The sequence below is a fragment of the Cladophialophora yegresii genome, assembly GCF_000585515.1.
Source record: "Cladophialophora yegresii CBS 114405 chromosome Unknown aczIN-supercont1.2, whole genome shotgun sequence".
In the NCBI taxonomy this organism is placed as follows: domain Eukaryota; kingdom Fungi; phylum Ascomycota; class Eurotiomycetes; order Chaetothyriales; family Herpotrichiellaceae; genus Cladophialophora; species Cladophialophora yegresii.
This window is the reverse complement of record NW_006913046.1, coordinates 3,761,412-3,773,882: the sequence shown is the minus strand read 5'-3', so window position 1 is coordinate 3,773,882 and position 12,471 is coordinate 3,761,412. Positions and strand designations below refer to the sequence as shown.

The following is a 12,471-nucleotide window of genomic DNA, read 5'->3' as shown; positions in this document are numbered from 1 at the left end:
GTTTGCCTCCCACCAGGTGCCATGGCACTGTGTCACGCGTTCGAACGAAACGTGCCAGTCTACGTCGAAACTTTGCGCCCAGCAGAATGCGAACCTCTCGCCGAAGTCGACATCGGTGTTGGAGGGAGTATCCTCAAGCGAAGGCTCTTCGGTGATCTTCTAGCTTCGCTCATTCTCTTGACTGACATAGTAGACCTGGCCGGTGCTAGCCTGGTAGAAGGAAAGTAGCGACCGTTCCTAACCACCGTGAGAGAACTAGTGATAATGAACCACCTTATGTACCGTAGTGGAGATCCGCGCCGAGTCTACCTGTCTCGCTGGTCACCCCTTTGCATCTCTTAAGCGACCAGATGCCGAGCGGATCCGCTTTTCTCCGAAGCTCTGATGCAACTCTAATTCATCCAGCCTCGACATCCTGCAGGACCACTGCTTCTCCCACGGGCAGCTGGCCATGTAGAAAATGCTCAGCTGGTCCCTGGTGCGGCGGTTCTACGGCCACACGGCGATCCGCTGCACCATTTCGAGCTTCAGCACCTTCTCCCGAGCTCTGTACAAGGCCAGCAACCACCTTCCCCCGCGTCCAACCCTGCCCGACGCCGAGATCAAAGAGACGTACGTAAAGGGGACCGGACCCGGCGGTGGGTGGGCGCTTTCCTCCATGGTGTTTGTGTCATCTCACCGAAATGAAGTTCTAACACCAGAGAGCAGGCCAGAAGATCAACAAGACGAATTCCGCGGCTCAATTGACGCACATCCCGACGGGCATTGTGGTCAAGTGTCAGGCCACGAGGAGCAAGAGCCAGAATTATACGATTGCCCGGAGACTTCTGGCTGAGAAGGTAGAGGTGCTGCAGAAGGGGGAGGAGAGTCTGGCTGTCAAGGTGGTGGAGCGCAAGTCGAAAAAGAAGAGGAGTGCGGATAAGAAGAAGCGCAGGAAGTATCGACAGCTTGCTGGGGAGGTGGAAACAGAGAGCAAGGGAGCCGATGATGGCGAGGAGTGTAATGGCTATGGTGAGGCCGATGATGCGGAGGAAGCTGGACCGGAAGACCTTAGGGACGACAAGTCGAACGAGTCCGACGGCCTTCAGGACGAAAAGTTGAATGGGCCGGAGAGCAACAGCGGCAGCTGCAACGCCCCAAAGCGATCAGAGTTCTCGACATGAGTAACTAACCCCCGCAATACACCAGAGTATAAGCATGCGGTTGCCTCACTCGATAAACCGGAGCTGGATGGATACTGCAATAGACCCCAGGTCGCCAGGTACCTGAACTGAATGGGAAACATGCAGGCTAACAGATCAGGTTCCTTCCTGGTTTGTTACCGTGGGCGTATCTCGGCCAGCAGCTGTTCAGCCTCGTATACAACGATGATACAGCCTTACTGTTCGAGTCACGGTGTTCTCGTCGCGCACTCCGACTTTTTACCAGCACTAAAAAACGACAAATCGACAAAAACTCTAACCCAGAACCCGAACTGCTTCGGGGTCTAGGTCGAGGGAAACCCCTTGTGGGATTTTTCTCGTTGTCCGTCAGGTTCTCTCCTGCCCTTCGCCCTCGGGGGAGGGTTGTCATCGGCAGGGACTCGATCTGGACCATCATACAATTTTCCACGTCGGGCTGTATGAGGCAGATTGTCGAATCTGAGTCTGGGGCTAACATGCAATCATAGCACCCAAGAGAAGCTGTCTCATGCCTGGCGAATCACCCTTACGCCCTGCAGGTTTGTTGGTTTTGGCGACACCTGACAGAACACGGGATAGACACAAGAATTTGAGAGCGATTCTGTCGGAATAAAATATAAACACACCATTTTCGATTGGGCCGAGGGGAATGTTTTTGCGGATGGCGGGTCCGTGCGTACCAGGTATTGGGTGACCATTACCAAGACTTCACTTCACCCACAGTGAGCCTGCCAATGGTGAGCTCCCTACTCGGTGGCTGCTTTCAGGCTGCTCGAGTCGCAAAACATCGATTACACTTGACTACGGATATGGGGTGACAGCCTTTGCGTTGGTCCTTTTTGTCCCATTTCGCTCTCCACTGTTCTTCAGAGCAATACCCTTCCGCAAGTATCACCGTCACCCTGCGCATTGATCACGAGTCTCTTAGCACATAATGAGATTCTGCAATGCTTTCGCCTTCTCCTTCCCACTCGTCTTATTACCCCTCTCATTCTTCCTTGCTGCGACATATCTCCCTGCCGAAAAAGACGTACCTCTTCCAACTTCATCAGCTGTTGACTTCCGCCAATTCTGGAGATCCGCCGTGAAGAAAGCGATGAATGAAACACACGTCTTCGTTTCCCCCAATCACCCCTACATCCACGTATGCTCTGCGCTGCTCCGCTTCTGACCACCCTCGGTACTAAGCGATTGACAGTATGTGGGACGTTGGGTGCCGTCCGCGGATCAGTTGATGCGCGAGGCGGGTTTTCCAGGTCTGTATACGCCTAGGGCCACCGGTAAACGGAAGCCTACTGACCATTTGGCGACAGGTGCATACTTCGAATTCGGCGTCACCAACACCACATCCGTGTACCTTGCCTTTCAAAGTTATCCGGGTTTCGGTGCTGGGCCCGGGGACCCCTTGGACGTTGAAGATAACATCGGCGTTACGGTGGAAATCGACGACGAGTTATTACTTATGGTCCTACATCCGTGCTCTATCGTGCAGGTCGCGGAGAACCTCGACCCTAGCAGGACGTACAAGCTCAGAGTCACGCAAACGGCCTATTACCAAGGCGCCGACGGGAGTTTCAAGTTTGAAGGAGTCTGGCTGGACCGGCCTGCCTCTGAGGGGCACGGTCGTCCAGCTGTCGGCAGCACATTAGGCGCGCTGGTACCGCAGACCGAAGGCCCACAGGGAGCTACGCAGCAGCAAGACTCACCACCGGCGCTGCGAAAGAAATCACTCATAGAGCTGTTCACATGCGAGGTCGACCTGGAGCTCAACCGCCCCAGCGCGCAAAAAAACGCGGCGGGTCTCGCTGAGGAACGAGTACACACCTGGTATAACCGCTTCGGAGCTGAACTCGGCGCCGACATCGCCCTCGTACCTACCACAGGGAAGTACTTTTCCCAGGATTGGTTCGGGATCAAAAGTGACAATCGGACGACCGCGCCCGTCGCGAAATATTTCTTTTCCTATCGCTACGAGGGTGAGAGTTCATTCTCATCCATCTCAGTGAACCAACCGAAGGAGGACCACAGCTGGCCATTCAAAGCCTACCGACCCGCTGTGCTGATCCTCCAGCTCGGATTCACGGACTTTATCGAGATCTTCAAGGGCCTCCCAGCTCAACAACATTTGGACGAATTCCTCAACAGCTTCGTCAAGGACTACGTCAAATTCGTCAAGACCATCCGGGCCGACGCCTACCCCTCTGACGGGACGACCGCAAACGGCGGTGATGACGGCAGCTACAGCTACACTTACAACTCGGCGCCCTCCACGCTCCCGATCTTCCTGATCGCCCCCTTTTCGGCCCACCGTGTACTTGTGACACGGAAGCTCACGCTCGCCAAATTCATGGCCGACGCCCTCGCGCGCGTGGTGTCCACGTTGCACGCCGAGGGCGACATCTCGACCCACCTCATCGATACCGCAGGGTGGCTTGACCCACAGCAGGACTTTCAGACGCCGCCCAACTTCCGTCGCCTGTTTCGGCCGAGAGTCGATGGAGAAGCCTGGCGACCACTTACCGAGGCTGCTAAAGTCAAGGTGGCGAGTCTGCTCGCGAGCCATATCTGTCCTTACATCAAACAAAGTGGCCAAAGCTCAGTCGACGGATCTGCAGGCATCAGTGATAGCAATAGCAAAAGCTCAGCTGTGGCTTTCGCCGCGTCGGGAGACTGCGCCTTTGATCAATACGACAGCTATCTCGGCAACGTGTACGTCCCTGAGGGCGTGGAGCTGGACCGCGCCCTGCTGGAGCGCAAGTTCGAGATCATCAAGGAGAGATTCCGGCTCGCCACGCCTGTTCGGTTGAAGATCGAGCCGGGGTCACTTCGACACAAATGGGCAAAGTAGTTGTGCGGAGTACGATGTTGGTTGGGTGACTTCAAAGGACGGTTCTGGAAGTGTAGTTTGGCTGGTTGCGAGGCGGGCCCCGAGTCGCTCTGGACATGTTGTCACGAGCAGATCGAATGTAAACAAGTGGAGTTACTCCTCTGCCCGTTCCAATACCGTCCCGGGCGTGCTGTAATCATGCTATAATATCCTACATAAGGGCAGTTTGAAGCCCCGTGATGCTGAGCTGCGACTTCCTTCTCGATCCAGCCTACGAACTTAATCCTTCAAGCCACTCGCTCTTGTTGCGGGGGCATCTTCACCGTCAAGAGTGATGATCTTCCTGCTCAACAATAGCCGCAGCTCTGGTGTGATGACCTTCTCTTTGATCTTTTCAGCCTCTTTGCCTTTTGCCTGCGCTTGGCCTGGCTTCTGTCTTCTGGGGCTTGACCCGACGCCGCGATCCTGGGTCTGATTCTGGTTGTGGTTCTGGTTCTGGATCTGAGTTTTCAGGACCGAAGGACCCGTCGCCGCCGAGCCAGTAACCACTGCTCCTGTATTCTGCGAACCACCAGCATTGATGTCCTTCGCATCCTCCACACCCGGCTTTCTTTGCCTCAACTCGCCAGCCACACCGCTCGGCATCGGAAATGTCTCCTTGCGATCAATCGCCTCGACCGTCTTTTCAAACCTCTTGAACAGCGCCTCAGCCCTGACAAGCATCTCCTGCAGATTCATCGTGCCGGACAGCTCGTTGATGTACTTGAGCACCTCGTCGAAATGCTTGAGGTGATCAATGATGACGTCGCGGTGCTTCTCCAGGATCGCCACCGCGATGAACAGGTGGAACTGGCTGCTGTAGAAGTCCGTCCAGAGACTCTCCCACAGGCGCAGCGTGTCTGACCATTCGAACTCACGCTTATACCACACCAGCAACATGCGGAAGAAGAAGAAAAAGTTGGTGCTGTCGGCGCTTTGGAGGTGCAGGTAGAGTTTCGGATCGAGGAGCTGGACGAGTTGGTCGAGGGTGTTCAGCTGGGCGCGCATGCCGAGCTGAGACCGCGCAAAGTTACGGCTCATGCGCGTCATGAAGTGGCAGAAGGCTGTGAATGCTAGGGCGTCATCTTGGAAGACGGCGTACAGAGGAGACAGGAGATCGGACATGCCTTGGACGTAGCCGAGGTTTTGGGGCGAGGGATTCGTGGTTTGGTATGTCGAAGAGGGAGGTCCGACGGAGGGAGGGGTGTCGTATTCGAGGTATGTCAGGAGCATGTCCTTGAGTTGTTCCATGTGGACGTTTGTGCCGGGTCCGTCGGGGCTGTAGAACGGAGACGTGGGATCCGGATGGGGGATGTCTTCGCCTGCGAAGAGGGGAATGTGTCGGTCGGTGCGATGCACGTCTTTCTCTACATGTCGGACAGCAAGGTCAGTTCGATGTGAGCAGGGAGGAAGCATGATACGAGGTGATTGATCGGAGTACCTACCAATTCGCACCTTCTGCTCTTTCCACCATTCTTCTTGTTCGGGCGTGGCGTTGCCGTCGATCATCCTGTCCCACCATGCACCCTTGAGCTGGATGTATTCGTCTCGTTTTTGGTTCATCAGAGCGCGCCGTTGCTCTTCTGTGCTGTCCCACTCATACACGCCCAGGAGGAAAGGCCAGGCTTCTTTCCGCACGCCGTCCTCGGGGTCGAGACCGCCATGGAAGATGCGTTCTTTGACTTCGTCCACCGTCACGTTGAGTTTGCCCTTTACGTCGAAGAATGATTTCCACTCAGTCATGTTGACGGGTCGGCGCTTGCTGTCGGTCAGCGTCATCCGTGCTGCTTCCATGTCCAGAATCTCGAAATCGCCGACGCTGGTTTCCTCGGATTCAAGGACATCTCGCGCCGTCCATATTCGCTGCTTTCTTTCTCGTTCGCTCTGCTCGGCGATGCTCATAGCCCAGCGCGCGAGGTAGAGCTTTGCGCTGTCGAATTCGTCCTGCAAGGTCTGGACTTCGGGGTTCTGAATTAGGCGCCTAACCTGAGGTGGTAGATTCTTGTTGTTCGCGAGGTCTTCAGCCGTGCGTCGGGTGAAGGTAGTGACTTTGGACAATTGCTCAAGGATCTTCCACCTCGTCTCCTTGAGAGCTTTCGTCAGCGGGTCCATGCCTGGGCCCGGTGGCTTCTTCTGTTGGTCAGCGGGCTTTTTTGCCGCAGCGTCATCCTTTCGCTTGGCCTGCTCGAGTGACTTCCGTCCTTGCCCGAAGCCCAAACGATCTTCCTCCGACGGGTCGATCAGGTAGATTGACGGCTCGGCGGTGCTTCGTTCGACAGCGACGTATCTCTTCAACCATTTGAGCACTTCATCACCACCCCAGAATAATTCGCCGCTTTCTCCAAACGGATCGAACGATTCTTTGGCTCTTTTCTTTTTCTGTAGGATAGTGCTTTCGCATTCCGAGTCGTGGAAGAACAAGGCGGGGAGGCTGGAACCGGCTCTGGTGTTGATGACGATACTACCATACCACCATCCTAAGCTCGGTGGACGGACGTGAATGGAGTATATGCTGGAGAGGGGAAGAGAGAAAGCGTATGGTCCGACCGGCGACTCGTCGAAGGTGGTTGCAAGAGGCAAGGGCGGAACCAGGTAAGACTGACGCGGAGGGGACTGGCTGTCTTTCATGTCCACCTTGACATAGGTGCTCAGGTCATCTTGAGCCAGTGAGGCTTCGGGCACCCACGCCAGTAGATATGACGAGGCATTTAGCTTCTTCTTCGACGCAGAGGAGGCCGAGGACGTCGGCCGCTGGTCGTCGGATGAAAGAGGTGTGGGTTTCTGCTGGACCAGGGCGATGAAGCCAGGGATATTGTCCTTCGCCGAGGGTGTGGGGTGAACGTAGACTTTGCTCTTTGAGAAGAGTAGTTTGACGCCCTTGGTGGTCGAGGCGTGTGTGATGGTGTTGTATCCTCCTTCCTCGTCGTCGGAAAGGTCATAGAAGGAGGCAGACGGTGATGGGGCGTCTCGGCGCCCTGATGGTCCGGAGGCCATGCTGGTGCATCAAATGTAGTACATGCTCTAGGGCAGATGAGAAGAAATATCTCGTCTGAAGCTCGCTGCGCGTCTGTCGGAGTGAGGGTAAATGTGTGGCGGTGCAGCTCAAGATCCATGCTGAATTCCTGATGCCTGGGCACCTGCTGGAGAGGCTGCACAACAGGTGACGTCGCCGACGAGCAACAAGTGAGCCAGGCAGAGCGAGGGGAGAAGTGGGGGAGAGGTGGGGGTGACAGAGGGGCGAGCGTGAGGGCGAAACCCCGCAGTGCAGTGAGCGCAGGCCCAGACTCGCCATGCTTTCAAGGCCATGGACTGACTGGTGAAAGCAAACTCATCCATTAACAAACTTTTGCTATACATGCTAACCAGGGCAACAAGGTCATTCCCAGGCCACTTGTACCAATCCATGCACATGCTTTTCCCACCACCAACACCATGCTTCGTATTCTTGTTCGCACGAGGATCTATTTCCTCGTGTCAATCGTCCATGAACTGAAGTCCAGCTGAGATGCCAATGACCCATCTTTCTTCGCTCCACCAATCTCCTCTTTAGGCACCGGAGTCTTTCTCCCGCTCGACGTTCCAGGCGGCGTGTTGACACTAGTCATGGTTGCACCACCACCGGCCAGGACCTGCTTGTCAGCTGCTCTCATCACGCGCTCCTTGAGCCTCTTGAGCTGTTGCAATCGCGCTCTCCAAGCACTCGGAAACTCGGTGTCGTCGTCCTTCGTGTTCCATGTTTGACAGAACATGCTGGCGTTCAGTGCCAAGGTTCGCACAAAAGGGGCGAGCTGGGCGGCCGAGATGATCTTGGGGTCAGCTGCCGGTGATATGTTAGGCAAGTCGTCCCTCGTGATGACACGAACCCAGTAGAAGCCTGGCAGGAACTCCGGGTCTTTGGCCGCTCTGCCGCGGCATGCTGGTCGAATAACGATGTTGACATAGTTCAGCTGCGACTTGAGGTTGTTCATGTCCCATTCAAGTCCAGATCGGTTAAAGATAATGTTAACGTGACAATTGCCAACATGTGCCTTCTTGTTGATACAGTGAGGATCGTCCTCCATATCTGTCGGCATCATTGTCGGCACAAAGTAGATGATCTCTTCAACCCGATCTCGCCAGGCAATTGTGCGTTCACCGTCCCGAGGATACTCGAGCCCCTGGGGTTTGAACTGCAGCGGTGGTTCTAGTGACACCACGTAGCCGAGACCATCGAGAAGCCGGTCAAAATCTGCAGAGCCGCTGGTATTGGGAAGATATTCAGACTCATTAGTTTGTCCTTCGTCAATGAAAAGCACGCCGAATTTGTGGCTAGTAACCGTTGGTATTCGGTCGAACCCTTCAAGAGCTCGTTGGACATACTCTTCCTGTGGTAGGAGAAGTGGTTGATCAGCCAGGTTGGTGATTGCTGCACTCGCTACTCGTTGGAGCATGACATGCTGAGGTAACACCTCAGTCGTGATCTCTTGCTGCCGGATTTGTGTATACCCAGGTCGATGATGTGAAGGTAAAGGCGCCGTCAACTGTTGGTACATGGCATACGTTGTGCCTGAAGCTTGGCGTTTGGTGATATGCGTCTTGCCGGTATGACCGGCCGTCTCGACAGTCACGATGCTGAGACCAGCGATCCATGAAGCCGAAGATACCGGTCCGTCTTCCGAGGCCGCGAAGTCGTGGTTGGGTGAAGTTTCGCCCAGGTCAGAGAATGCTGTTCTTTGCATCATGTCAATAAGCACTTCACCCTGTTCATCAATGGCCTCCTCTCCTCGGCCATTTTTCCAGACCAGTCGCGGAACAATCCATTGTACGTATTTGGCCCTGAGATCCAGCCGAAGTGATAGGAACCAGAATAGGATGTTGTGGTATGCCAGCGCAGCAGCATATTGAGGCAATCCGATATCGATCAGCATGGCGGCACGATATGGCGGTCGTCTGAAGTTCATTCCGCTGTGCCTTGACGGCGCGTTGACCCGGCCTTGTGGCGCGGTATTGGGCGACTGTTGCTGCGCCCGCGTCTTTTCAAGGTATTGGATGCATATCCCGAATATCATCTGAATCTCATCCGGGTTCAAGTTGGAGTGCATTTCCGGGAGCAGAGCAACTTGGATCAGGAATTCGAGGATGTGTGCTGTAAGATGCCCTTGCGTCATGTTCTTGGACATTTTGTCAATAATGGTGGGATACAATGTGGCCACAGACGACGGAATCTCGAGACTGCAGAGTGACAGCGCATGGATGCAGCCACGGCTTGTCCCCTCCCAAGCTCCCCCAATACCGGCGATAAAGGCTCGGACCATATCGTCTCCGAAACCTTTTTGAATTTCCTCGGATCTCATGGTCGCGAAGGGTGTTAGATTGACCAAGATCTCGTACATACACAAGGCGACGTCGGATCTCTTCAGTCCGGTGGACGACGGTGGTTCTCGGAAGGAGTTGTTGACAATTTGCTCGCACAACACTTGCCGAAGCTTCACGACTGCTTGTATCGAGTTGAGCCAGAGAGCGATGTTGCTTAGTTGCGCAGCAGCATGGATGACCGTGTAACCGTATGTCTCCCAATCTTGATCAGCTTGCAGGCATTGGATGATGCTCATAAGCCAGGTGTTCATGTCCAGTCCCTCTTTCACCTGCGGATAGGCAGTCTTGCTCACATTGAGAATGCTTGATGCTCGTCCAGCGAAAGGGTAATTAACATCTTCCGTGTCAGGGTACATCCACAGCGGATCGCCGGCTTCCGATCTCGCTGACAGGCTAGTGCTGCTCGCGGAATCTCGTTGCGAGGGAGGTTCAAGCTTGAAGGTGTCGGCAGACTCTCTGGTTCGCACAAGCGCACTAGCGATGTGGTGGCTCTGGCCCCCAGGTGCAATGTAAATGAACCCGGCGTCATCTGCTCTTATCCTAAACAAGAGGCGTTTGGCGACAAGACGAGCCGGGCGGGATTGGCAGCGAGAACCAGCTGCTTCGACCAAGGCCTCGAAAACCTTGACAGCAGCATCGACATCGGTGTGGATGCTGTAGCTGAAGATAGTAATAAGAACCTTGGTAGCTAGGATGGCTAGGTCATCGCTTAGGGGCACCCCTGCCGGCGCATCCCTTATCAGGTGTCCGCGGATTTTCTCAATTGTGCGAATTGTTGATGCCTTCTCTTTTGCAGCCTCTTCGTAGTTCGAAATCATGTGGTCCAAAGACCTGAGCAGTGTCTCAAATACGCGAGTGTCGCATTCGTTATCGAGTTGCTCGAGCAATCCGCCAAAAATTGATACGTAGACCTCGTGTGGGAAAGTGTTGGGTTCGGCCATTGTGTCGTCGAAAGGGTTTCCAGCTTGTACGAGGATTTCGATCGCTCTCAGACGCGCTGCTGAGGGTAAAGTCTGGTTCTGAACGATCTCCTTGTAGATTTTGTCAGCGTACTGGCTCTTGATATTGTCGTCGGAAGACGACAAGTGCTTGACGCTTGCGTAGTTCAGGCTCAGTGTTAACTGATTCTGATCAGCGTAGTGAGGGAATTGGAGGAAGAGTTCATGGATGGTATTCTGATCAGAGCTGGGAAGGCGATCCCAGATGCGCAGGAAATCTTGAGCCAGATTTTTCGACAGCGTTTCTCGATCTCTGGAGTGGTGCTCCCACTGCCGGTCCTCCTCCTGAGTCGAATTTCTTGGCGCAGTCGCCTGAAAACAAAGACGCATAGTTTCCAACAACATCCCAAAGTCGAAGGAAGTCATCTCTGTTTGTGATCGGTGACTCGACATGATCGCATGCAAAGCATTCAAGATGTCGTAGCAGAAGCGCGAGATACCTTGCTGTGCTGCGGGGTGTAATACTTCGAGAAAGTCCTGCAGGCTGAGAACAAACCCTCCTCCGTCCTGCCTCTCGTCGACCAGATTCTGCAAGATACGCGTTGCACCTCTGGCGTGCGAGAGGTAGTGTCTCGGGCTCTCCGAAACAGGAGTGCGTACAAAGGAGTAAAGCGTGCTCATGAATCCGGCGTGGAGTGCACCGGTAGCCAACTGCTTTGCACAATCGAGGAGGTGTCGTGGCACTTCTGATAAGCTTGTGATGGAAGCACACAACACCACGAGAGTCTGGTCCAGGCCGCTTGATGGATAGTCGAAATGCGACGAGATGATGTAGAGGATGCTTACACCGGCATCTATGTCCTCCTGGCGACTAGCGTTGAGACATAGAGCAGTGATGGCCTCTACAGTCCGAGACAATTCCTGCTGGTCGAAGCCGGTGTGTCCCAGCTCCAAATAGTCCGAGATGTACTGGAGCAACCAATCCAAGTTCTTATGCTCCTTCAGCGAAGCCGACTTGGAGTTTTTGTTGTCTTTTCGCGCCTTTCCTGCCTTCTGCGCCCAAGTAGGCAGCCATTGTATGAGTAAAGACAACAACGACGTGGTACCTTGGTCACCGTGATGGTCTTCGCGAAGATCGACAAATCTGCGTGATACATCCGTGCCGGGGTTCAAATCACCAAAGGCAACAAGCCAAGCTCGCGCATCTTCCGGACTGTTAGCAATGGAGAGGCCTTCTTTGATAACATCCGTCAGTTGTAGTGGCGTCGTATCGGAAAGGGATTTCTCTGGAGTATGTCCGCTCAGAGCATGCCAGTCAGGGCTGGGTGAGCTGCGTGAAGCGACGGGCAGATGCCATAGTGACACCCTCCTGGCATCCCTCGTATTAGGATGGGCCGGGCCTTCTTTGGGAGAACCATTATCTCTCGACATACGACACAAATATTCCTCTGGGATTGGCATGGTCAGCGAGGCTCTTCAAGGGTGGTGACCCATTGCTCTACGAACGATAGAGTGGGAAACCACGTACACGAAGCAAAAGATATCAGCCGTTGGAAAACAGACTGGGCAGATAGCAAGAGACGCCAAAAGATGTAGATGGCCGCAACGAATCGAATCATGGGAAAGAAACGACGCAGACGAGAGGCAAATGACCCACGGCGTTGGATGGGATTTCCAGCCTTAAAAAAAGGCAGATAAGGCGCAGGGCAGGGCTCTTGTGGCGAAATGCAAGTGTTTCGTACATACATACCTTGAGAACGAAGACGCAACGACAGCGAGATTCAGCCGAAATGGCTTAGGACTATCCCTCGTAAATGCAACAAGAGCATGAACACTGGCCCTTTTGCCTAGGGAAAGGGGAAACCCTGTGAGTTCGCTGGTCAAGTTGGTGGTGGTGTCGATGACAGCGACCTTATCAGCGGCATTTGGGGAAGACTAGGCCCAGCCGACAAATTAAGAATGGCCTTTGAGGGAAGAAGAAATTGACGCATCGAGCAAGGAAAGGTGAAAATTTTGGAGATGAGGAATGGCACGAATGGCCAGAATGAGACACTGCAACAACTGTTTCTGGCTCTGGACTTCAGATGCCGTGGCGCTGGCACAGATCTTTGTGCTTGGTTCAGACAGGAGG

At 54.3% G+C, this 12,471-nt stretch overlaps 4 protein-coding genes across 4 annotated transcripts; 2 read left to right on the top strand and 2 right to left on the bottom strand.

Annotated features, from left to right (window-relative positions):
- Positions 1-460: 460 nt before the first annotated feature.
- Positions 461-1,163, top strand: A1O7_03271 (uncharacterized protein; the record flags this gene model as incomplete). Its single annotated transcript, XM_007757295.1, has 2 exons — positions 461-638; positions 709-1,163. The coding sequence occupies 2 exons, from the start codon at positions 461-463 to the stop codon at positions 1,161-1,163; spliced, it is 633 nt and encodes a 210-aa protein (XP_007755485.1).
- Positions 1,164-2,115: 952 nt separating this feature from the next.
- On the top strand, positions 2,116-4,029 carry A1O7_03270 (uncharacterized protein; the record flags this gene model as incomplete). The annotated part of the gene is made up of 3 exons (XM_007757294.1): positions 2,116-2,325; positions 2,380-2,437; positions 2,495-4,029. The coding sequence occupies 3 exons, from the start codon at positions 2,116-2,118 to the stop codon at positions 4,027-4,029; spliced, it is 1,803 nt and encodes a 600-aa protein (XP_007755484.1).
- Positions 4,030-4,287: 258 nt separating this feature from the next.
- On the bottom strand, positions 4,288-7,041 carry A1O7_03269 (uncharacterized protein; the record flags this gene model as incomplete). Its single annotated transcript, XM_007757293.1, has 3 exons — positions 4,288-4,479; positions 4,525-5,414; positions 5,493-7,041. 3 exons carry the CDS (start codon positions 7,039-7,041, stop codon positions 4,288-4,290), a joined length of 2,631 nt encoding a protein of 876 aa, XP_007755483.1.
- A 467-nt stretch (positions 7,042-7,508) lies between these two features.
- Positions 7,509-11,771, bottom strand: A1O7_03268 (uncharacterized protein; the record flags this gene model as incomplete). Its single annotated transcript, XM_007757292.1, has 1 exon — positions 7,509-11,771. The coding sequence occupies one exon, from the start codon at positions 11,769-11,771 to the stop codon at positions 7,509-7,511; it is 4,263 nt and encodes a 1,420-aa protein (XP_007755482.1).
- Between the last annotated feature and the right edge of the window lie 700 nt (positions 11,772-12,471).